Source organism: Dunckerocampus dactyliophorus, chromosome 15 (genome assembly GCF_027744805.1).
Source record: "Dunckerocampus dactyliophorus isolate RoL2022-P2 chromosome 15, RoL_Ddac_1.1, whole genome shotgun sequence".
Taxonomy (NCBI): Eukaryota; Metazoa; Chordata; class Actinopteri; order Syngnathiformes; family Syngnathidae; genus Dunckerocampus; species Dunckerocampus dactyliophorus.
Window position 1 is genome coordinate 14,860,074 of NC_072833.1, and position 25,289 is coordinate 14,885,362.

A 25,289-nucleotide genomic window follows, 5' to 3' on the forward strand; every position below is an offset into this window, starting at 1 on the left:
CAATCATCTTATTCAGTTCTGAACAAAAGTTTATTCCAAATTTTATGCTGTTTTACTTGTGGTTGTGACAAATATAAAAACAAAAACATTTGACAAAATCCTATATGCGCCATATGTGATTGGCTGGTGACCAGTCCAGGGTGTACCCCGCCTGTCGCCTGAAGTCAGCTGGGATAGGCTCCAGCATGCCCCTGCGACCCTGAAGAGGACCGGTATAGAAAATGGATGGATGGATGGATTTGACAAAATCTGTTCTTCTAAACCACTATCGTGACAACATATGGTAGCTGCTGGTGGTGTTCTTATACAATATTTTCTGGGTGGAAAAAAATGCAATCTCGGACCAGTTGCAGTGTCCCTTTAACGCCAGCTAGTCAGCAAGGACACTACAGGACTGATGATCAGCCGCAAATGAATGAGGTGTATTACGTTATTGAGCAGAAATTCCGCCATGATGGTGAGCAAGATAGGTGGGCGGGCCTCGGCGGACAATAACGCACAATGTATTCACTATTTATACGCTGTGCGTACACGTTGATAAAATGGATGAATGTTATTTACTGAACACAATGAATTTATATGTATAAATATATATATGAATTGTGCAAAAATCCTGTGAACCAGTATGAAAGAAACTTTTTCCTTCTTTTGACTTTTTTCCTTCCTTACAGTGTTATCAACGCTTAACAATCAACATACAAAATAATAATACTTATATTATATGGATAATTAACTGGAAGTATTGCATTGTACAATGCAACATTTATTTCAGTAATGCCATTGTCAATACATTTGATAAGACTATAGCCTAAATCATTATCATCACTGACTTGTCATGAATTCAACTAATTACCCAGACAAACAAATTAGCTTAAAGCTATATTGCGTGGGAGTCCCACACAATATACACTTTGTCTTGTCCAATGTCCTGTTTATTTACAACAACCAGTGTTATAAATCTGCAACATTTTTATGACACGTAGCTGCCTTTGTTTTTGGGGAACTTGAAAAATTACAAATCTGATCTTTTGGACCGTCTATAAGAGCAATTAATGGCTGAGCAGTGTTCCGAGGACATATTTACAATGTGATGTTTCTGGATTCTGCTCACCATCATGGCGGCCAAACCCGTGCAGGGCATAATTAGGACAAGGAAGTGCATGCTGAATCGCCACTTGCTAGTCAGGTGACACAAAGCATTCAGGGGCCGCTATCATTGGGTGTAGCTCCATCCGGGGCTTTTTCTTTCGTTTTCCTCTCTTTGGAACGTTCGAGAATGAAGTTTACTTCCTGGACATGTGAGTCGTTTTCCAGTCATCTCAAATAAATAGTAGTTTTACCATCCAGTAGATGTTACGGCCACATTATTTGTTATTTAATTAGTCTTCCAGTGGGAAAACGTGCCTCTTTTCTAAGCAACAGCGTCCCCTTGTGTCGCCTGAAGCAGGTTATAAGCCAATGCCAATGCCTACACTGTACTGTAAGCAATTGTCGTTTATTCATATCCACAAAGAATAGTAGTTTAACCATCTTTGTCACATAAATGGAATAGTCCAAATGAATTCAACAGAAAAGGTACAAATATTTGGAAATGATAACCAAAGTACCACCCATTTCTTCAGAAAGTCAAAATATCAGACAGAAAATTACCTGTTAAGAGAAAATGAATTGAACAGAAAAGGTACAAATATTTGGAAATCATAACCAAAGTACCACCCATTTGTTCCAAAAGTGAAAATATAAGACATAAAATTAAATTACATATAAGAGAATAACACTGGGGTTTTTTGCCTTTGATGCAAACATCTTCAAAATGCCAAAGAATGAGTGGCACATATGTAACATGTACCATTACTGAAAAGTAGCAATGTGGCATATTAACATGAGGGTACTGTACTTCTATGAGTCAGTGGTGTGTAGTCAAGGCCAGCAAGCCCTTCCCTTCCCTGTACATTTACAACTTAAATTCTAGCATGTGTTGCGTGAAATTTTATTCCCAACAGTCAATCATGTTTATCTTGCAGCATGTCTCGTAGCTGCTGGTTATTTTTTGTCCTATCAGAGTTCAGAATTTATGGGTTGCCATGTAATTTGCCCAAGGCACATACACACTATTAGCAATGGGCCTGTTTAATCAAGAGTTCAAATTCACCTAAAAAGACCAGCTAGCTGGCCCCCAGTGAATCAGTGCCTTTCTATCCTCTGGCTGATTTCTGAAAGCCTATTACCAAACACAAGTTATCAGTGCGTTTGAATCATTATATGAACACTAGCACTTAATCGAACCTGTTCTGACAAGATGAAATAAGACAGGCATGGAGTTGCTCATCATTTTGTGTGGGTTATATGAACAAAGTAATGAGTGTATTAATATATATGTCAGTGTAGGAAAGGGTTTGTTCACCTGACTAGGGCTAACGAGTGTTGAATGTGAAATATTTTATTTCATTTGTTTTTGCCATTTTAGATAAATATGGGTTCCGACCTGTTTCAGACGATGTAGTCTATAGTTTTGAAGTTTGTATTTGTTTAGAAACAATATAGTGAAGGATAAACAGGTAACTGGTTTGTTGCTTAAGTAATGGTATTCAATATCCATCCACAAGTCTGCGATGCCATGTATTGTTAGTGTTTTTGTATATTATTGGTTTGTATAACTGTAACGTGATAGTGGTATTAATAGGTGCACTGGGTCACACCACTGCTATGAGTGTACCAATAACACATCAAAGTCAAAAAGTCAGAGTCAAAAAGAACAGACTTGTTGTGAAATTTCCCCCCCCCCCTCCCCTGCCCTCCCCAATCAAAACCAAATATACACAGAAGATTGTGAAATTATTTCTATACAGCGGACACTTTAGGTTCGCTCAAATCAGTCTTTCCTCAACTTGAAACCCTGTCTTGCCAACACAACACTCATTCAAACCAGTCCTGATGTTCTGGATGGACCAGGCGGCACACCAGGATCCCATGTAAATGAAAACACAACAGCTTAGCAAGTACAACCCCACCCACCCACCACACACACACACACACACACACACAGCCCCAGCTTCTACGCAATTTTTTTTCCGAAGCAACAATGGACAGCTGACTTATATTTCCTCTTTTCAGACTCAAAGGCAGAATGAGGAGAAGCAGGTATGAAGGGGAAAGGGATTGTGTGTGGATGAAGAGGGATAGGGAAGGACGCAAAAGGAAAATAGTGGCAAATATAAAAAGGAGCAATTTAAATTAAACTAACAGACTTTTCTTTTAATGTCCTCTGTAAGTTGCTAACCAGACGAGAGAAAGCCAAACTTGTTGCCTTGTACATTGTACGAGGCAAGTTTTGGGAGCCAAAGCAAAGTAAGGACTGATGGCCAAAATATGGCGGGTCAGAGGCCTGGTCCACCCTTAGCTGCCTCCTCTCCTCCTTTGAAGCCCCTCAGTTGTTCTCCTCATCGCTGTCGTCGGGGCTGATGGCTGGGCTGTAGGTGGGCGATGTGGGGCTGTATCCGGGCGAGGTGGGGCTGTAAGTGGAGCCTTTTGGGCTTGTTGGCGAGTAGGTAGGCGATGTGGGCGAGTACTTGGGTGAAGTTGAGGAATATGTTGGGGAAGTGGGGGAGTATTTGGGGCTCGTGGGTGTGTAAGTTGGAGAGGTGGGGGAGTAGGTGGGTGAGGTGGGGCTGTATTTAGGTGTAGTTGGGGAGTAAGTGGGTGATGTAGGGGAATACTTGGGCGACGTAGGGGAGTACTTGGGTGATGTAGGGGAGTACTTCGGCGACGTAGGGGAGTACTTGGGTGAGGTGGGAGTGTATTCTGGCGAGCTGGGGCTGTATGAGGGTGAGGTTGGGGTGTATTTGGGCGAAGTGGGTGAATATGAAGGGGAGCTGGGGCTGTATGATGGTGAGCTGGGTGTGTAGGTGGGCGACTGAGGGGTGTAACGTGGACTGGAGGGCGAGTAAGACGGAGAGGTCGGGGAGTATGAAGGCGAGGTGGGGGAATAGTTGGGGCTGGTCGGCGTGTAGTTGGGAGAGGTTGGGGAGTAGGAGGGTGATGTGGGAGAGTAGGAGGGCGATGTGGGAGAGTAGGAGGGCGATGTGGGTGTATAGTTTGGCGATGTGGGGCTGTAGCTGGGGCTCGTTGGGGAGTAGGAAGGAGAGGTGGGCGAGTAAGATGGAGAGGTGGGTGAGTATGACGGGGATGTTGGAGAGTAAGAGGGAGAGGTTGGGGAGTACGAAGGAGATGTAGGGGAGTAGCTCGGCGACGTCGGACTATAGCTGGGTGAAGTGGGGCTGTAGCTTGGCGATGTCGGAGAGTAGGAGGGAGATGTTGGGGAGTATGACGGGGAGGTTGGGGAATAGGAGGGCGATGTTGGAGAGTAAGATGGAGATGTAGGAGAGTACGAGGGCGATGTTGGGGAATAACTGGGAGAAGTGGGAGAGTAGGAGGGAGATGTTGGGCTGTAGTTGGGGCTCGTGGGGGAGTAAGAGGGAGAAGTTGGTGAGTAGGAAGGTGACGTTGGGGAATAGCCTGGGCTCTGAGGGGTGTAGCCACCTGGGGAGCGAGGCTCATACGCAGGGGAAGTGGGCGAGTAGTTGGGTGACATGGCGCCACCTGGGAGAGGAAAAATATTTGATGACATGACAACAACTAAATTTAAATGTTCTTAAAAAAACAAAGTGCCACCAACCTGGAGATGGGATGTAGGGGCTGGCAGGTCCAGGAGATCCTGGAGAGCCAGGAGTGGGGGACCAAGCTGGGGAATAACCAGGAGAGAAGCCACTTGCATCCGAGGCCGCACTTGGTGAGAAGCCTGCTGCCCCAGGGGTCATGCCACTTCCTGAGGGAGGAGAAACACAGGTCAGAGGTCAGTAATTAAAAAGGCCAATACAGTGACGACGACGCCGCTGCCAACAGCTCACCAACACTGGGAGACCAGGCGCCGTGGGCCGGTGTCGCTCCGGTGTTCCATGGGGTCATTGCGGGGGATCTTCCACTCAAGGGACTTGGCGCCGTGCCAAAGAACATTCCGGTGGCTAGAAACACAAAACAGAACAGACAAATTAGGAATATCCCATCATGTAAAAACTAAAAGTCTACCACTGGGCTAAAAATGTTCCCACTTACGTCCAGCCACGCTGATGCCAGGAATATTTGTGGGGATCTCCATGCCATATTTGCATTTCTCAGCATCCAACAGAAGGTCAAAGCAGCCTGTTCCAGCAGGAGCAAGCTGGCCGAGCATGATGTTCTCAGATACGCCCTTCATTGGATCACTTTCTCCGTGAGATGAAGCCTCCATCAACACATCCACCTGAAGACGGAAAGACAAATGTGTAGGTGGTCTAGTTCAACCATCTTGTCAGAAAATGTCAAAAGAAGAGACGTTCTCACCGTCTCCTCAAAAGAACACTTCATGAGCGGGCCCGTATCTTGACGGTTGATGCCGTGACGTGTGATGGCCATCAGGTGACCACGGCACGTCATGGTGTCACAGAGAAGCGCCAAGTGACGATAGTTGACATAAGAGCCGTCAAATGAAATGACATGATACAATTCCCTCTCCAGAGCCTTTCGCACAGCCTCAATGCCCAGCACCTGCAGTAGAGGAGGACACATTCAGAATTTTTTGCTGAAAAACATCTGCCATGAAAGCTGTTGTAGTTACTTTCTTACCGTGAAGATCTCCACAATGTCATTAGAGGTGGTCCTGACGGGATCGACGTCCTTCTCACTGAGGACTCTCATGAGGCTCACGCCGTCCGTCTCAAGGATCCATTCCTGCAGGGCCTTGAACTCTCCGTCCTCAGTAATGATGATCTTCTTCTTATTGTCCGTCTGGGGCAAGTGCATGTATACCTGGACAAGCAAAGTTTGGCCTCAGGTAAGCTCATACTTTTAAGCTAAAAGCAACACGTCTGATATCAGTGATTACCTTGCTGATCTGTTCGATGCCTTGAAGCGTCATGTCTGTCAGCATGTTGGACTCGATGCACCGCAGAAAAACGTCATCATCCATTTCGTCCACCACCTCCTCATCCTAACCAAAGTTATTTAGTTATTGTGGCGTCACTTATTTATGTGCCATTACTGTTGAGTATGATTGCTCACGTCTTGGAACTTGTTCTCATCACTGTTCATAATTCGGATTCTCAAAACAAGCTTTTCAGCGTTGTCATCGTTGAAGATACAGTTGAGGTCATCTCCAAACCCTTTGACAGTTTGCACAACGGACAGTAATGTGGATGAGGAAAAGTGTCGCTCAAGCACTTCACAACTCAATGCGCACGTGCACACACACCTGCATTTATCTTTTCTGCAATCTGCTCCATGGTCAACTTGCGATCGGTCATGTGCTTGCGGTCAAGCTCAATGCGCAGCAGCCACGGGGAAATGCGAGTCACATCAAAGTCTGGCATCTCATAATAGACATTCACCCACTCCTGGTCCTCAGCCACCACAGTGTTTTGGGGGTTGGGATCGTAGTAGATGGCAGTGTTGGCAGTCACCTGAAGAACAGGATTTATTGGTTGATTCAGAGGACACACACTTGGGAGTGATGAAATAATCAAAGAGCTCCTATCACCTTTCTTAGTGTGGTGTGCTCCAGTCGACATAGGATGTCTTTGGCTCTTTCTGCGTCCCGGGCGGCCTGGCCCAGCAGGAACACAGTCAGCGAGGGTGTTTTGGGCTTCTTGGAAATGTTGATCAACTCCTTCAGACGTGGTACACCAAGCGTTACATTCTTGGCCGACACACCGGCGTAGTGGAAGGTGTTCAAGGTCATCTGTGTGGCTGGTTCTCCAAGAGACTGAGCAGCCAAAGCACCAACCATTTCTCCTGGGTGTGCCTGGTGGAAACAAGGGCACACGTAATTAATTCCTCACATGAAGACTTGGAGTGTAGGATAGAACCATGTAGGTATGTCATTCTGACTTAAGCAAAAATATCACCATTTGGAATAATACGTGATACGTAATTACAGCTCTAAAATGTGTTACTTTGGAATGTCTTTTTTGAAAAGAAGAACACTTTTCTGTTTAACAGTCAACTTTAAACAATCTAAACAGAACTTGGTGGTGGAACATGATGGAAGTGGAACATAAGTATTTAAAATAAACTGAATTATTTTTAAAATAAATAAAATGCAGTCACAATATCATAAATATTTTCTTTAACAAAAAAAATAAAAGCAAAATGCAAATAAATGCCATCACCAAGTAGCTCAAGAAGGTCTTTTTTTTATTCTTTTTTTTAATATATACACTTGTAATGTTATGTGATTTTACAGCATGGTGAATATGCCGGTCACAACATCTCCACAAAAGTGTTATGGAGTTGTTGAATTGTGTATTTGCTGAGCTTTGATTTATTTGCTTGTGCGGTGACCCACAATATAGTTAAAATATTAAACGGCTAAGTTACCCGACTTTTGGCAACACAGCCCACATCCGTGGTGTCAACACATCAAAGCCCACTTCTGACTGCAAGGAGTAACAGAACATTGCAAACTATTTCCACATAGAAGCCACGCTGGACCTCCACTCTCTCGCATACCACAGGAATGGTATGACAGAAAATGTTTGTGGTTTTGAAACTGACTTTCAGATACCCTGGTGTTTAGGGTTGGGCATAATGTCTCGATGGGAACCGGGACTAACACTGCGATTCTGAGATTCCTGGTTTCAATGCCCACTTTGCCAACCAGAAGAAACATGAACACCAAGGAAGAAGCAGAAGTTAAAGGTTTGGCATTACTTAATAAAAGAGGGGTGGGCTCAGTGAAACATCTGCAGCACAATATCATATCATGCAAAGGAGGGTACAAGATCAACATGGATTACACACCTCCGATTCATGGTGTACAAATAACAGAGTGCTCCCATCCTCTACGTGCGGACTTCCTCTAAGCAGTCAGAATCAGGAAGTCAAACAATGACCTTTATCATGCCAATGTAACCAAGAGTTTCAGGATGCCCAGGGAGTGTAAATAAAGGACAGTGCACAGTCAGTCTCGGTTAGCAGTCTCGGTTAGCAACATCTACATTTACTCATTTACTTAACAAAATGAGTAACAAAATAGCAAAAGAAAATAAGGGTGTCATAAAAAAAAAAAAATGTAAAAAGAAACTTTGTAACATTTATATTCAAGTTGAATGGTTTCATATTTAGATACTGGTTGAAAATAGCCCTGTGAGAAATTCAGACTAGTTAGTTGATAGTTCATATTAAAAAGGTCATGGAGAAGTTCAGACATTTAATAGAAAAAGAACTCTGGTTAGTGCCCTCATTTAAAAAAAAAAAAAAAGTAAACTTTTAATCGAAAATCGTAAGGAACGAGAATCAAAACAAGGAATCTGAATCGGAACCAGAATCATTCAAATTCAAACTTATACCCAACCCTAGTGGGATACCTTGAACCCGGTAACCGGACCATGCCTATAGCCATGTCATACTGAACTTACAATAGACTGGTTGAACTTGGTCTCAATCTCTCCCAGCAGCCAGTCAAAAGCCTCGGTGGTAAGACGGAACTCCTCTGTCATTCGCTTGGAGCAGAGTGTGGAGCGCAGGTGGATGTTGAAGAGCAGCGTGGCATTCTCCTGAGCCTGTCTGCTTAGTGGGTCATCACCATTCACAATCACCAGCTTCTTGCTGAGCTCACGAACACCTGAGTCAGGCACCATCATAAGTTGAGCTGTTTGCTTGTGTATTGCTATAGTCCTTCACCAATGTGTAAACCAAACTTACCCTCAACAACCCGAACTGGATTGAGGTCAGTCGGGGTGCGTGTGTTGATACGGAAGATCTTCTGAGCGTTCCAGATCATTCTTGCCAAGTTACACGGTAGCACCACCTGCAGGGGAGATGTAGTATTGCAATACATGAAGAGTAGAGGCCGAAGATGCTGTCGGGGGAGAAAAGACACACACGGACCTTACTGTCACCGGTAGGGAAAATGGTTCGGAGGCTCTCCCTGTCCTCCTTCATCCTCTCAAACTCTCTCTCCAGTGTTCCCTGCACAAGGGCGTTGGTCATCACGTCTTTCACCACATCTTCCTGAAGCGTTCGCCTCAACGCTCGCTCGTTAGTGCAATCAAACTTGAACCTATGTGGATCAGACAGCAATTAATTGTCTGTTTCTGAAACTTGTATATGAATAGTTTCTGACTTTTTTTCAAAAGCTTTGTTTGATGGTTTGAGCGTTGCCATGTTTTGGAACTCGACATTCTCTCCCGCCAGGCCGTCCTCGCCGTAACGCAGCTGCACCACTTGGTTGATGGAGTTGCGCACTGTGCCGTCATACTTGACCATCACAGATTCCATGGACTTGATCAGTCGCCGCTGGATGTAACCTGTGACAGATATTATACTGTTTAAGTTTGTGTGCTCTTGAGTTTATGTTCACTCTATAATTAACTTTGCTTACCCGTCTCAGCCGTCTTGACGGCTGTGTCGATAAGACCCTCTCTGCCTCCCATGGCATGGAAGAAAAACTCTGTTGGAGTCAGGCCAGCCAGGTAGGAGTTCTCCACAAAGCCTCTGCTCTCTGGGCCGTAATCATCCTTAATGAAGTGAGGTAATGTGCGGTGTTTGAAGCCAAAGGGGATTCGTTTACCCTCCACGTTCTGCTGCCCCACCACAGCAATAACCTACCACAGGAGGTCACATGCTTTCAGGACACAAACTTAAAATATTCACCTCTCAAGACCGAGACTCTACCTGTGAGATGTTAATCTTTGACCCCTTGGATCCAGCCACCACCATGGACTTGAAGTTGTTGTACTCTGACAGAGACTTCTGAGCAGAGGAGCCAGTTTTGTCACGAGCATCATTGAGGATACGATTCACCTGGTTCTCAAAGGTCTGCCTCAACGTGTTGCCAGGGGTTGGCTCTAGCTCGTTGTTGTGGGCCTTCTCGATGACCTGGTGGAAGTATTGCAAGTTAAGAGTTAAACGTTCAGTCTGAGGTTGTAAATATTGTAGAATGTGTCATACTTCTATCACATCCTGTTTGGCTTTCTTGATTGTATTCTGGATGTCAAGGTAAGTCTTGGCATCAGCAATGGAGTCACCAATACCGATGGAATGACCTGATAAAAACATTTATAGTTTTAAAACAGTCATCCACCGGTTGTTCAATAAACCAGTCAGTTTTCAGCCTTGCCTTCAATGAGCAGCCAGTTATTGACCACGGTTTGAATGTTAGAGTAGAACAGTCTTGTGATGTCATGTCCCATCTCCAAGTAGCAAATGTGGACAAGGGAGCCAGCAGATGTTCCAAGAGACTTCTTACACAGAATCCCCATAATCAACTCTCCGTTTTCCACTATAACCTAAAAGGCAAACATTCAAATGTAAGGCCTGACTTTCAACTAGTTTGTCTTTGTCGCTGTAACAATGATTGTGATACCTTGGTGTCTCCAGGTGAAATGTGTTTATAAGGACCACTGTCCTCGTCGTCAGGGTGCGTGCTGTGCGTGCGGATGACATTGATGTGTCCGGGAATGATCAGGCTGAAGATCTGTTTGCCAGTCCACAGTGGGCGGGGCTTGAGGATGGCTGGCTGGGGCATCTTTCCATCCCAGGTGGAGAGGAACATGAGGAGGTTCATCACATCGCCCTGCGGCAAGGAAGAGTGACTATTTGCAAACTTTATAACCCCAAAAAAACAGTCGTCGCCGAGTGTCCACAAACCCCTCACCCTCTCCAAAAAGACGTCTCTCTTGGTGAATTTGCGTACAGCTGTGAGAGTGTCCTGCACAATTCCCATGACGGGCCTGTTGGACTGGGGCGTGACAATCATGCGCGGCACCATGGCCAGCTCTTGAATCTCTGCCCTCGTCTCGAGGGACTGCGGCAGGTGGAGATTCATCTCGTCTCCGTCGAAGTCGGCGTTGTAGGGGGTGGTGACACTAGAGGGAGACAATGGGCTGTATAGTGCGCCCTACCACAGACTAAACAATTTGCAAACGTCTTTAATACCTGAGATTGAGTCGAAAAGTGGACCAGGGCAAAATTCGAACCCTGTGCCCCATCATGGACATCTTATGCAAAGTGGGCTGTCTGTTAAAGATGACTGTGTCTCCATCACACATGTGTCTTTCCACCTACAAGGGGACGACACTCATTGTTAGTCACTATTTCTAATGCAACAGTTACAATCATTAGGACTCTTTCAATGGCACCTTATAGCCAATCTGCAAATGAAGGTCACTTGGTTGAGGGTGAAATCGCAGGTCAATTCTGTCTCCATTGTCACGGATGATGTATTTGGCCCCGGGATACTGGCTATTGCCTCGTCGTACCAGCTCTTGCAATCTTAACAAAATCGGCAAAGGGGATTTATTTTGGAACTGCTGTGTGTTGTGTTCATTGGCTGGATTCTGTCTCATACCTGTCAATGTTAAAGGGCGTGACAATTTCAGGGAAGGTCATATTGGCGGCGATGGATCGCGGGACGCCCACTTGGTCAATTTGAAGATTTGGGTCCGGGGTGATTACAGTTCTCGCTGAGAAGTCAACACGTTTACCCATCAGGTTACCACGGACTCTGCCTTCCTTCCCCTTTAGACGCTGTTTAATAGACTTGAGAGGGCGGCCAGACTTTTGCGTTGCCTAAGAGGAAGAAAAAAATATGAAAATAGCAATCATCCAGTCAATGAATGGTTGGCAAAACAATGTCCACACATACCCTGGGCAAGCCTGGCAGTTCATTGTCCACCATGGTGGCCACGTGGAACTGAAGCAACTTGACGTCTTCTGCGATGACGTGAGCTGCCGCGCCGCTTTGCTCGTTTCTCCTGAGCTGGTTGTTGATTTTGACAATGTCAGCCAGCTTGTGGGTCAGGTCATCCTATAAAAGCCAGGATTAGGATGTAGTAGAACTCCTTTCTGTGTGCTTTGCAACCTTCTACCAACTTGAGCACTCTTACCTGGTTGCGAGCGGAGCCCTGCATGACTACAGCAGGCCTGACAGCCAGGGGAGGCACGGGAAGTACAGTGACGATCATCCATTCCGGTCGTGCAAATTTGGGATCCATGCCCAAGATGATGTCCTCCTCATCTGAGATGCGTTTGAAGATCTCATGCACGCGCTCAGGGCTCAGCAGGATTTTCTTCTCCTGAGAATCTTCATTGACGTGCTTCCACTCTGCATAGAGCTCTAGGCCAGAGCGTCTGATACCTGGCTGATAGCGCCCACAACCTCCGTGGCCCTGCACAAATCACCAGGCGGAAAGACAAAATCAATCAATTGAAAGTATAAAAATAAAAATACAGTCATCCCTGGCTACATCACGGTTTGAATTTCACAGTTTCACTCTCAAGGGTTTTCCACAAATATATTAATAAATCATGTTGTTTCTTACTTGAATATGCCCTATTAATAAAAATAAAATATATATTTAAACCAATTTTACATACTTTTTGCCTAAATGAAGCATTTTCAAACAAAAAAATGGCTAAACAAACTAAAATATAAAATATAAGACATTAAAAGGACACATTCATATTGTGACATGCAGCATTCTACACTGCTCACTAGATGTCTGTAGGTGAAACATACAAGCACTTTTATTGCAGGTTAGAATTCCCTCACAACAGACAACAACAACAATCATATGTTGCAGCCATAATCCAGCTAAAACTCAACTCTGAACCCAGACATCACTTCATGTCCACATATCCAGACCACATTTATTGCAAAGCACACAAGCACAAGTTTTCTTGATGTCTTAAATGGAGTACTTCCTGTTACATCTAGCATTGGGTAATACGAGGATATAGGTGACTATAGGGTGTTATTTTTTTTGTCTAGAAGGCACGCCGCACGCAACACACATAGCACTTTATTTGTATTATTTATCTGTATTAATGTCTCTTCTGTTGTTGCTTAATTTAATGGTACATATGTTTCTTATGTTCTTATTCTTTTTCTTGTGTTTTCTTTCTTTTCTTGGGAGAATGAACAGAATAAGAATTTCATTGCATGGTATAACTGCCTGTTTTACTATGCATATGAAAAATAAAACTCTTGAATCTTAATGTTAAAAACCGTATTTAGAAGGTCATAAACAGCTATAACTACAAAAATATTCAACTTATAAAAAAGGAATCCTACTTAGCGGAAATTCACTTATGGTCGGGTCTGGAACCAATTAATTAATTTATTTCCAACAAAATACCTTTTCCTTTGTGATGTCTTCTTCCGTCTCCTGCTGCTCCATCCCAAACTTGTTGTCCATCTCCTCTCCTCCTTCACAGATATTTTTACCTTTGCACAACTCATACACGTGTGTCAAGCGCTTCCTGGGTTGCCCTTTGGATTTGCCAAGGATGTCTTTGATCTTTGGATTGTTCTACAGACAGGAATACATTTATTTTTAACAGACAAGAGATTTCACGCATGCTGAAATTCAATGTGCACTTACCGAATCTACAAGTAGCTTGGAACAAAAGAAGCAGACACAGCGCATAACCTTCATTATCTTGGAAATGAAGCCAACGTGGAAAACTGGCTTTGCCAGTTCAATGTGCCCAAAGTGTCCCGGGCATTCAGTCATGTTGCCTGAAAAAATTCAGTGTCAGACAGCAACCAATTGACACAGCCAATATGTTTTGTTACAATACTGTACCTGCACATGTCTGACATCTGCCACTTCGTTCTATAACACCCTGTCTCGGGTCCATAAGGCCACCAAGTTTAGGACGACCACCTTCTGTGGTTTCTGGGTATTTGATTCCCCCTTCCGTGACTGACATTCGTTTCTGAAGCAGAAAACGTTTTGTATCAGTGTCATAGCACATGATCACCGTTGATCACCGCTTGCATGGTGAAAAAACCAATCAAGCATCCCCCACAAATACATCAGAATTGTGCTCTTATCCAGGTTCAGCCCAAATGTGGAAGGTTTGTTTAGTGTGAATCGGTCAAGTCAACTCGAGGGTAAGAAAAAATACATAACTGACTTTTCAAAAGTACTTTTATTTAGGATTATTGGGTGATGATCCCAGCAAAACAGTGCGACCAGTGTTACAACCAAAGAGCAGTAAACATAAAACTGCGTTTTACAATACAAAAACTGAGTGTTCATTGTCGCTTTGACGACTTTTAATGCGTTAAAGAAAAATCAATTCGAAACATGACTCATTTTACTCAAAGCGTTGTGCTCAAAGTTTGCAAACTTCCTCGAACACGCTTGTTAGCTCAAGCCCCACAAGCCTGAGCAGCGAGCTAGGTTAGGCTAACAGCTAGCATATTTCATTGTAAACAGATGTCTTTGCCACGATGTCAAACTACAACATCCGTCGCTAAAACATGAATGTGTGTATGGTTTGTAAAGGTATTAATACAATTTCCCCTTTCCCCAACAGAAGACCTACAAGCTCATCGGGGCTGATGATGCCGAACTGAACTCTCTTGATCGTGCGCAAGGAGCATGCGCTGTCGCCGGAGGGCGGCCCGTGCATCCTGTCTATTCAAAAGACGCGTCCTTCCTCGGCACGTCGCTTTGTGAGCAGGAACAGCCTGTAAGTATTCACCACGGTCCCGAGCAGGCCACCAATGGCGGGATCCGAGGGACCTCTGTTGTCAGTCGCCTTTAAGACCAAATTTAACTTGTTTTGAGCCTAGCGAATTGAGGAGTTACTGTCCCTTTCCCTTTTCCGATCTACTACGTAGAACGCTCTCAGCGCTTCTGAGCTGTGACGAGTCCAACGCGTCCTTATATATACTGAGCGACTGCTACGGGGTCGCAGACTCAAGAAGGCAGGGTCTACGTCTTTGTTACGTCGATGGTAGGCGGGGCATGAAAGGTCGTAGTATAACACTCATTGGCTGTATTGCTCTGTCTTATGAATAAATAAGTACATTTTACGTACACCAATGAAAAAGTGTGTTTCTTTTCCCAGCAAATCACAAATAAAGGCGGGTGTTGATTTTATCAAAATTCATCCCTATTGGCCAAACCGCAACAGGCTAGGCTGTCGTTCATGTAGTATTGAATCTTAATGAGAAAATGTTAAATCAACTTCTCCCGATTGGTGTGTTTTAACATTAATATTGAGTAGAAATGAATAGTTGACCAATGACAGTTAAGACGCCGACCTAATTATAACAATTTTGGCAAACCCCACCTCTTTTTCCGATGTTTGCCGACAATAGCCGATGTGTATTTCTCCCTCGGAGCAAAAATAAAAAAAACTCTGTTCTCGGGTTCGTCTCGCTCTGGGTGAGCATGGGCGCTAAGAAAAGAGGATCAGGGTTGAGGCCTGCTTACTAGTGTGATTAAACACACACTTAATATCCAATCAGTTTGATTTTTTTTACCTCAAAACTCCGTCCAGTGGATTGTTTATTATACTCATTTTCATCAACTTAGCGATTGGGATTTTCATCGACAACTTCTGTGTTTTTGGGACTTGATGGAAAGCCTCGGACTCGCCTGAATGTGAATGCGTTTAGGCTACATTGGGTAGCCGGGCATGCCGAGTAGGAAAATCCGGGAAAGCCTTTTTTGTTGGCAGTTGTTGCCACTTTGTTTATTTTTACCCCTGGTTTGTGTGGACGTAAATATTATTTGTGTTTCATTTACTATCGACTTACTACGTAGCCACTATATGTTACAGCTGCATTTCAGCACGAATAACTTGGCGGTAGGCCGCGGTTTGAAACATGTTCTGTCTAGGCGGTGACGAGACAAAATTGAGGTAGCTGTGTAATCGACTACCATTACATGTTTTAATATTTTGGTCTTTTAACCAGTATCGTATTTTAACTCCCAAGTTAGGTTTGCTATACAGACGACACATTTGCCTTCATTGTTGATGAATCGCGATCATGTGTATTAATGTTTTATTCAGCCATGTTCGTCTTTATATGGTCTTCAGGTTGATAATTTAACCTTCCTCTTATAAGGACTACGATTAGCTTCCTGTCATTTACCAACTTGTAGTTGCACTAAACATCCCTCCATCGGCTCGATTCATATTATGTGGGTCGTTTCTTATAATGTTAACTCGTCAAAGAAGTTGACGGAAGATTTAAACGCTAGTTTACAATACTTGTATTGATAGCCAGCGTCGTTGTTTCTTGCTTAGCTAGACACTGTCAGCATGCAACATGGCGGCGTTAGCTGGTGCGCCTCTTGCCTGTTAACAAGGAAAATGGAGCCTGGAATAACGTTGGTAATACCCTCGGCCCAAGGCTGTGCACTTAAACAAATGTAAACCCAATTTAATTTAATTGTTTATTTAATGTCAAACTCGTGGTGGTAGTAATGCTCTCAGCCTGTAAGGGGAAGAGTCAAAATTTGTTGTCATTGTCGCAGACAGAAGCCATTTTGCTTGCTAACTATTGTTGTTGCATATTTGCTGTGTCAAGATAGACCGATTACCAGTTTACGGCCGCTTCTAAACATGGTAATGGTTTAATTTGATTTGAACATGCATACAAGTTACAATGGAATACATCATAGTTAAATTCGCAGTTCCACATGTCCAAAAGGAGTCTGAAGAAGCTAAGCTTATTTAATCCTACCCCTCGTCCATTTCACATCAATCGCAATGCAATTTATTCACTTCCTGTATTCCGATGTAGTCTTCACCAGTTGATACATGGGGAAATGTTAAAGTAATGTTACAGTGTAGTAGTACAATTGTCAGGGTTTTTCTTCAAACATAATACAAAATAACCACATGATGACTATAACAGTAAATACATAATCAGTTCAAGGACATAATTGAACTTAGCTGTAATAACAGGTGAGTACTGACAATGAATTTACAAGAACGAAGAGTAATGAGTGTTGTAGTGATTAGACATAGCCTTTTGTACACAGTGGTTCAAAACTCTTCTTCCTTGTGTTTTGCAAACATCAACTGCTTGTATTGTTTCTTGAAATCACTCATCTTGGTTCTTTGAGTTCAATCCGTTCTATAATTTGATTACACATACTGAAATGCTGTGGGTTTTTAGCGTTGTTCTCACATATAAGTGTTTTAAGTATAGTTTTTCCCCAGAGATATTTCTACTCTTGTTGAAAAGTATTGTATGACATTTTTGGGTAGCAGGTTATTGTTTGCTTTATGCCTAATTTTAGCTGTTTGAAAATGTACCAGATAGCAAATTTTAATACAGTATTTGTGATTTTAGAAATGGAGGATTTGTAAGGTCTCTATATGCACCATTGAGGATTATCCTAACTGATCTTTTTTGCAGTACATTTAGCAATTAAGATTACTTTTATACACTGCTCACAAAAATTAAAGGAACACTTTTTTATTGGGCCTAGCATGAATTGACTTAAACCTTTCTGATAATTTTCTGGTTTGTTAAGCAGGTGAGGGCCTCGTTAATCAATTTCAGCTGTATTGGTGTTCATGGAATTAACAACAGGTGCACTTCAGTGGCAACAATTAGAAAACCCTCAAAACAGGACTGGTTTTACATGTGGAGGTCATTTCAAGTTTCTCCCTCTTGATCTTTTTTGGCTGGTTTTCCACTCGTGCTGATTTTGGCTTGCGTAATTATCTCTACTGGCAGTATGAGGCGATTCCTTAACCCTACAGAAGTTGCACAGGTTGTCCAACTTCTCCAGGATGGCACATCCACACGTGCTGCAGCAAGAAGGTTTAATGTGTCTCCCAGCACAATCTCCAGAACATGGAGGAGATTTCAGGAGACCGGTGGTTATTCTCGGAGAGCTGGACAGGGCCGTGGAAGGTCCTCAACCCCTCAGCAGGACCGATACCTGCTCGGTTGTGCAAGGCGGAACAGGCTGAGCACTGCTCGTGCCCTACAGAATGACCTCCAGAGGGCCACTGGTGTGACTGTCTCTACCCAAACAATCAGGAACAGACTTCATGAAGGTGGCCTGAGGGCCCGACGTCCTGTACTGGGTTCTGTGCTCACTGCCCAGTACCGTGGAGCTCAACTTGCATTTGCTCAAGAACAGCAGAATTGGCAAGTCCGCCACTGGCGCCCTGTACTTTTCACAGACGAGTGCAGGTTCACCCTGAGCACCTGTGATAGACGTGAAAGAGTCTGGAGAAGACAAGGAGAACGTTATGCTGCCTGCAACGTCGTTGAACATGACAGGTTTGGTGGTGGGTCAGTGATGGTCTGGGGAGGCATATCCATGGAGGGACGCACAGACCTCTATTGCCTAGGAAATAGTGCTCTGACTGCCATAAGGTATCGAGATGAAATCCTTGAACCCATTGTCAGACCCTACGCTGGTGCAGTAGGTCCTGGTTTTCTCCTAATGCACGACAATGTCCGGCCTCACGTGGCAAGAGTATGCAGGCAGTACCTGGAGGATGAAGGAATTGAAACAATTGAATGGCCTTCACGATCCCCTGACTTAAACCCAATAGAACATCTCTGGGACATTATGTTTCGGTCCATTAGGCGCCGCCAGGTTGCTCCTCAGACTGTACAACAGCTCAGGGATGCCCTCACACAGATCTGGGAGGAAATGCCACAAGACACCATCCGTCGTCTCATTAGGAGCATGCCGCGACGTTGTCAAGCATGCATACAAGCTCGTGGGGGCCACACAAGATACTGAAAAGCATTTTGAGTTGCAGAAATTAAGTTTTGGAAAAAATGGACTAGCCTGCCACATCTTCATTTCACTCTGATTTTATGGTGTCTACACAATTGAGCCCTCTGTAGGCTGAAAACTTTTATTTCCATTAAGAGACTTGGCATCCTTTTGTTCCTAAGACACTGCTCTGTCGTTACTTGTATAGATATCCAACTTCATATTGAGATCTGATGTATCTAATGTTTCTTTAAAGTGCTCCTTTTAATTTTTGTGAGCAGTGTAGTTATTACCCCATATCGCCACACAATTAGTTAGATATGGTAATACCCAAGAACAGTAAAGAGTATGGAGTGTTTTTTGATCAAGGACAAATTTTGCTTTATTCAATATTGAGGTATTTCATGCCACCTTAGGTGGCAATCTTATGCAACATGTTCCTATAACAGTTTACATCAATAACGATCGTTGTGTACAAGCTAAGCATAAATCCTGCCAACATTATTGTCAGTGTGGCAGTTATATCAATGACAAAAAGAAAAGTCATTTGATGGCTGCTGCATCTAATTCTATTTGTATAATACTGAAAGGTTGTACTCCCCATGTATAGATGTACTATTTTGTCATGGCTGGCGTAAACCACTTAACATTAAGGTTGCATAACACTGTTAAAGCCATGTAATTCCACTGGAACAGTGGTAAATGGATTTCTACTTAAATAAAAGACACTTGAACCAATGGCATTGCCTGCTTTTGTTCTTTAAGAGTAGGGGTGTCCAAAGTGCAGCCTAGGGACCATTTAGTGCCCACAGTGTGCTTTTTATTGACCTGCAACATATTTTACAGACAATTAAACATGGCCCACATTAGGACATGACACAGAAAACAAAGACAAATGGGAAATGGCCCAAATGGACGGCCATGACCATCTTATAGTATATGGTTTTGATGATTTCATGTTAAACGTGAGTGAATGTTGCCACGATAAATGTGCTCACAAGTTTGGTAAGTTTTCAAGTACTGTATGTCCTCAGTAACTTCTCAAAAAGGTTTTTAGTTAGGACTGATAAATTAATAGTATAGAATAGGTAGTCGTCAATACCTACATTTATTATATGCCAAGCATAAGCATTGCTTTGGTTTTAGCGTGTTTAAAAGTTTTAAGAATATCTCAGCGGTCCCCTTTCAATTTTGTGTAAGTGACCCTCAGTGGGAAAAGTTTGGACACCCCTGTTGAAGAGGTTCGAAAGTATGTTTGATTTTAAAATGTTTCTGAGTATGTTGTACTTCTTTGCTGCAGCAGAGGATACTGAGCAAACATTGGCGGTATCCTTAAAACTCAGGTTAAACTTACAAATTTAAATGTAATGTTTAAGTACAGCGATGATACAAGGGACTCATTGTTGGACACGTGGCTCCCCCGTGTGGTTCAACTGGAGACAACAGCAACGGCACGTCTTGCGCAACACGCATACATTTGAAACCGGAAATGGGCGGATCTTGACTCTAATCTGGCGTCTTCTGCTGGAGCAAATAGCAAGTGTATTTCTGCCCAAACCAGAGTATAAAATACATACACGTACAGGTAATTGCGAGGGCTTGGTATCAACGACACGTGCAGCTGTGTGCGGGTGCGGGTGTGTGGGCGTGTGTGTGCTCGCGTTACTGTGTGTAAAGGTCTTAGTGGCAGCGTGCGGTGTCGTACACAGCTTTGTGTGTTATTATTCGTCACGTCTGCAACCATTGACCTTTCAAAAATATCTCTGGGTTAAACGTCTCTGTTCTTTTAGTGCTTCCGTGATTAGTGTCACTCAGGTGACACAATTACGTGAAGTTATGATGTTATGGATTTTTTACATGAAGTTGTATGACCCCCATCAGTACTGTAGTGCATCAACTGTGACTTAGCCCCCACTTCGCCCCATGAGCCCAGTTCTGGTCGGATTTCGGTGATGAGGAATGTAGGTTGGTTCGTGGGGCCACTTATTTGAACATTTTCATTTCACTTCTATATACATCACATACCACAATTCCACATGTTCAAAAGGAGTAGGAAGAAGCAGATCTTATTCAATATCCCTCTTATTTCACATCAATTGCTAATACATTTGTTCATTTGTTCTCTTTGCCAGTTCTGAATAACTTTAGAAAAGAGTTGAGAAAGAGTTTGGCTTCTCAAAACAATATGCGCTCAAAAGTGTAATACATTTGCGTCACAAAAATGCCTCCTTGGAAAAAATCTGACCCCCCAGTCGCTTGGCGTTACTTTCTCTCACGTCGCAGTGGTCTTTTTCCGCGCATGTAAACACTGCAACACATACACAACAATGGACAGGCAATAATGGAAAAAAAAATTAAAATCAACCTCCCCCGATTGGTGTGTTTTATTATTAATACTGAAGAGAACTCAATAGTTGACCAATGACGGTCAAGATATCGACCTTATAATAACTGTAACAACCACCACCTTATTTTGAGTGTATTTTGTGTGCTTTACACAACGAGATCTAAAATGCAAATGTTTCTTAATCTTGAGTAAGCCTGGATACAAGAGGAGGGTGTTTATTCTGTTTGTATTTTATTGTTAGTCTATTGCTACTCTTTATTAGTAAAATAAAGTAGATTATTTTACAATTCTTCACTTTGAGAGGTGCTGGCAGAGATACAAATATTAAAGTTAATTAATTTTGTTGAAACTGTGGACAATTTTAAATTAACAAACCAAGAATCAAGTTTATTTGTTCTAAACGTAAGTAAGGTGTTTTTACTCGCTGTTTTCCTACAGCATTTATAACATCATATGCAAACGATATGCAAATCAGACCATGACGTAATCGAGCGACTTCTAGGACAGCCAATAGCTACTTTTCTTACTTAAAAGCTGGCAACAGTGCCCTGGGCTGGGTTTCATCTCGCTTGGGTTGAGCATGAGCTCTAAGGAAAGAAGTTCAGGGTTTAGGCCCGACTAGTGTGATTAAACACAGCCTTATTATCCAATCAGTTTTTTTTAAACCACAAAACCCCCTCTAGTGGATTGATTATTCTACTCTTTTTCATCAACTTCAATTATTCGGATTTCCATCGACAACTCCTTTGTATCTGGGACTTGGTGGAAAGCCTCGGACTTACCTGAATGTGAACGCTAGAGGCTGCATTGGATAGCCCGGCATACCGAGTAGGAAAATCCGGGAAAGCCTTGTTGTCAACTGGTGCCACTTCTGTTCATTTTTACCTGCCCCTTTGTATGGATTTGGTGGTTTTGCTTCACTCATCGCCTGACTGTGTAGTCACCGTATGTTAAAAGTTGCTTTTAATCATGAATAACTTGGCCGTATGCCGCGGTTTAAGACGTTTAGTTGTCTTGGCGGCGACGAGACAAAATCGAGCTAGCTGTGTAATCGACTAGTATTAAATGTTTTAATATGTCGATCTCTTACACTAGACGTGGAGACGTGAAGACTTACTTGCCCGCATCGTTAATAAGTCGTTTTCATGTATGTTAATGTTTTATGCAGTCACGCTCTTTATTTGATCGACATCAGGTCTTCATGTTGATAGTAAAGCCTTCGTCAGAGCTGCCAGACGATTCTGTTATTTGCCAACCTACAGTTGCACTAAATCTCCCTCATTCGGTTCGATTCTTTTGATAGAGTATTGGTGGTCTTCGAAGATTGATGCGTCAAAAAAGTTACTGAATATTGAATGGGTAGATCACGCGTCGTTGTAGCTTGATTAGCTGGACACAGTCTGCATGCAACATGGCGGGGTTAGCTAGTGCACTCTTGCTTCCGAACAAGGAAAATGGAACCTGGAATAACGTTGGTAATCCTCTCGACCAAAAGCTGTGCACTTGAAAGAAGTGTAAACACAATTTCGTTTCATTGTTGATTTAATATCTCAAAGTCATGGCGGTAGTAATGCTCTCGGCCTGGAAAGAGAGCGGAAGAGTCCACATTTCTTGTCATCGTGGAAGACGGAAGCCATTTTGCTAGCCAACTACACTGCTCAAAAAAATTAGAGGAAGAATTTTTAATCAGAGCATAAAAACCTATCAGTCAAACTTCTGGGATATTGATCTGGTCAGTTAAGTAGCAGAGGGGGTTGTTAATCAGTTTCAGCTGCTTTGTTGTTAATGAAATCAACAACAGGTGTATCAGGGGGGCAGCAATGAGAGCCCTCAAAACAGGAATGGTTTTCCAGGTTGAGGTCACTGATACGTTTTTTCCATCTTCATCTCTTTTGGCTGATTTTTTTACTGACTGACTTTCTACTGTAGTTTTTCATTTGGCTTGGATCAACATCTCTTGATAGCATGGTACCTGGTACAGAGGTTGCACAAGTAGTCCAACTCCTCCAGGAGTAAGAAGGTTTACTTTGTCTCCCAGCACAGTCTCAAGAGCATGGACGAGATTCCAGGAGACGGGTAGTTACTCCAGGAGAGCTGGACAGGGCCATAGAAGGTCCTTAAACCCTCAGCAGGATTGGTATCGGCTCCTTTGTACAAGGAGGAACATGAGCACTGCCAGAGCCCTACAAAATGACCTCCAGCAGGCCACTGGTGTGAATGTTTCTGACCAAACAATCAGAAACAGGCTCCATGAGGGTGGCCTGAGGGCCCGGCGTCCTGTAGTGGGCCCTGTGCTCACTGCCCAGCACCGTAGAGCTCGATTGGCATTTGCCATAGACCACCAGAATTGGCAACTACACCACTGATGCCATGTGCTCTTCCCTGATGAGAGCAAGTTCAACCTGAGCACATACGACACACGTGAAAGGGTCTGGAGATGCCGTGGAGAACGTTATGCTGCCTGCAACGTCATTCAGCATGACCGATTTGGTGGTGGGTCAGTGATGGTCTGGGGAGGCATATCCCTGGAAGGACGCACAGACCTCTACAGGTTAGATAACGGCACCCTGACTGCTATTAGGTATCGGGATGAAATCCTTGGACCCATTGTCAGAACCTACACTGGTGCAGAGGGACCGTGGTTCCCCCTGGTCCACGACAATGCCCGACCTCATGTGGCTAGAGTATGCAGGTAGTTCCTGGAGGATGAAGGAATTGATACCATTGACTGGCCCCAACGTTCACCTGATCTAAACCCAATAGAACACCTCTGGGACATTATGTTTAGGTCTATAAGGCGCCGCCAGGTTGCTCCTCAGACTGTCCAGGAGCTCAGTGATGCCCTGGTCCAGATCTGGGAGGAGATCACCCAGGACACCATCTGTAGTCATTAGGAGCATGCCCCGACGTTGTCAGGCATGCGTACAAGCACGTGGGGGCCACACAAACTACTGAGAATCATTTTGAGTTACTACAATGACATTTTGGCAAAATGGACCAGTCTGCTGCATTTTTTCACTTTCATTTTTGGGGGGTCTTTGATTTCCCCCCTCTATAGGGTGATCATTTTCATTTCTATCAAATTATGTGGCATCATTTTGTTACTAATACATTACCTACTTATTATCAGGAAAGATATTCAAGATCATTTTTCCCCCAGTTTAGATCTGATGTGTTTTCGAAGTGTTCCTCTAATTTTTTTTGAGCAGTGTATTATTGCGTATTATTGCATGTCAAGATAGACCAGTTACCAGTTTACGGATGCATGGAAACATGCTTCTATAACAAATTATTTCAGATTGCTCCTTACACGTTCGTTGTGACCAAGTTAAGGATAAATCCTGCCAACGTCATTATGTCAATGCTGCTGTTATATCAATGACAAAGAGAAAAGTCGTTTGTTGGTTGCTGCATGTGATTCTATTTGTATGATATAGGTTGTACTCCCAATGTATAGATGTACTATTTTGTCACAAGATGTGGAGGAAAGGTTAGTTGAAGCAACATTAAGGTTGCATAACACTGTAAAAACCATGTAATTCCACTATATAAATAGCACTATAGTTCATTGCATTTCTACGTAAATAAAATACACCTGAACCAATGTCGCTGACTGTTTTTGCAACATGTTGTACAGTGAAACTAAACATGGCCCGCATTAGAACATGACAGAAAACACCGTAAGATACTGTGTAATAAACATGGGAAATCTGTGCATCTTACAGTGTATTTGGTCTTGGATGATTTTCTTGGACAATTTTTGCCAGGGTACACATGCTCACAAGTTGGTAAGTTTTCAAGTATGTTAAAATGTTGATCAGTTATGTTGTGCTACTTTGATGCAGCAGAGGATACTGAGCATATTTACGGCATCATTAAAGCAGGTTGAACTTGATCAAGTGCAGCGTTGATACAAAGGACTTTTTGTTGGACAAATGTCGCCCTCATGTGGCTCAGCTGGAAACTACAGCCAAGGAAGTGCTTGCACAACACATACGTTTGACGGCGAAAATGGGCGGATCCAGAGCCCAAACTGGCGTCCCCTGCTGGAGCAAATGAGCAAGTGCGCGTCTGCTCAAACCAGAGTGTAAAAGTACGCCATGTTTGCGTGGGCTTGGTACACTACGACATATGCAGTTGTGTGTGTGTGCGTCATTGTGCGTAAAGGTCATAGTAGCAGCGTGCAGTGTCGTATACAGCCTTGTGTGTTGTCATTAGTCACGTCTGCAACCACTGACCTTTCTTTTTGGCGATGGTGAGTGTTCTTTTTGCATTTGAAAAAATGTCTCTGGTTTAAACGTCACTGCGCGTTTAGTGCTGCCGTGATTATGTCAGGCCCAGGGTTCTTACGTCGTCATGTAATTGTGTCACCTTAGTGACAATGCAATGATGAATGGGCTTGCAGATCT

At 43.4% G+C, this 25,289-nt stretch overlaps 2 protein-coding genes across 2 annotated transcripts in view; one reads left to right on the plus strand and one right to left on the minus strand.

Moving 5' to 3' along the window:
- Positions 1-1,476: 1,476 nt before the first annotated feature.
- Positions 1,477-14,679, minus strand: polr2a (RNA polymerase II subunit A). The gene is made up of 29 exons (XM_054753383.1): positions 14,371-14,679; positions 13,623-13,755; positions 13,419-13,555; positions 13,173-13,346; positions 11,922-12,203; positions 11,681-11,842; positions 11,384-11,604; positions 11,175-11,307; positions 10,972-11,096; positions 10,691-10,901; positions 10,400-10,609; positions 10,154-10,322; positions 9,985-10,079; positions 9,709-9,912; positions 9,416-9,638; positions 9,158-9,341; positions 8,923-9,094; positions 8,737-8,842; positions 8,451-8,656; positions 6,572-6,835; positions 6,287-6,494; positions 6,097-6,197; positions 5,921-6,025; positions 5,662-5,844; positions 5,380-5,583; positions 5,113-5,299; positions 4,908-5,021; positions 4,676-4,825; positions 1,477-4,599 (listed from the first exon to the last, which is right to left on the minus strand). Exons 1-29 carry the CDS (start codon positions 14,455-14,457, stop codon positions 3,428-3,430), a joined length of 5,922 nt encoding a protein of 1,973 aa, XP_054609358.1. The 5' UTR covers positions 14,458-14,679; the 3' UTR covers positions 1,477-3,427.
- A 10,308-nt stretch (positions 14,680-24,987) lies between these two features.
- zbtb4 (zinc finger and BTB domain containing 4) overlaps positions 24,988-25,289 on the plus strand; it is a 31,440-nt gene continuing 31,138 nt past the window's right edge. The window contains exon 1 of the mRNA XM_054799838.1: positions 24,988-25,135. The gene's annotated coding sequence lies outside the window, so the exon portion shown is untranslated. The remainder of the gene's footprint in view (positions 25,136-25,289) is intronic.

Bases quoted from the DNA above. Each gene is read 5' to 3' on its own strand.
- polr2a (XM_054753383.1), bottom strand. From the start codon at position 14,457: ATGCACGGGCCGCCCTCCGGCGACAGCGCATGCTCCTTGCGCACGATC. The intron at 11,843-11,921 runs GTAAGAGTGCTC...TGGCTTTTATAG, and splicing joins AGGGCTCCGCTCGCAACCAG to GATGACCTGACCCACAAGCT. The intron at 5,584-5,661 runs GTAAGAAAGTAA...CCTCTACTGCAG, and splicing joins ACATTGTGGAGATCTTCACG to GTGCTGGGCATTGAGGCTGT.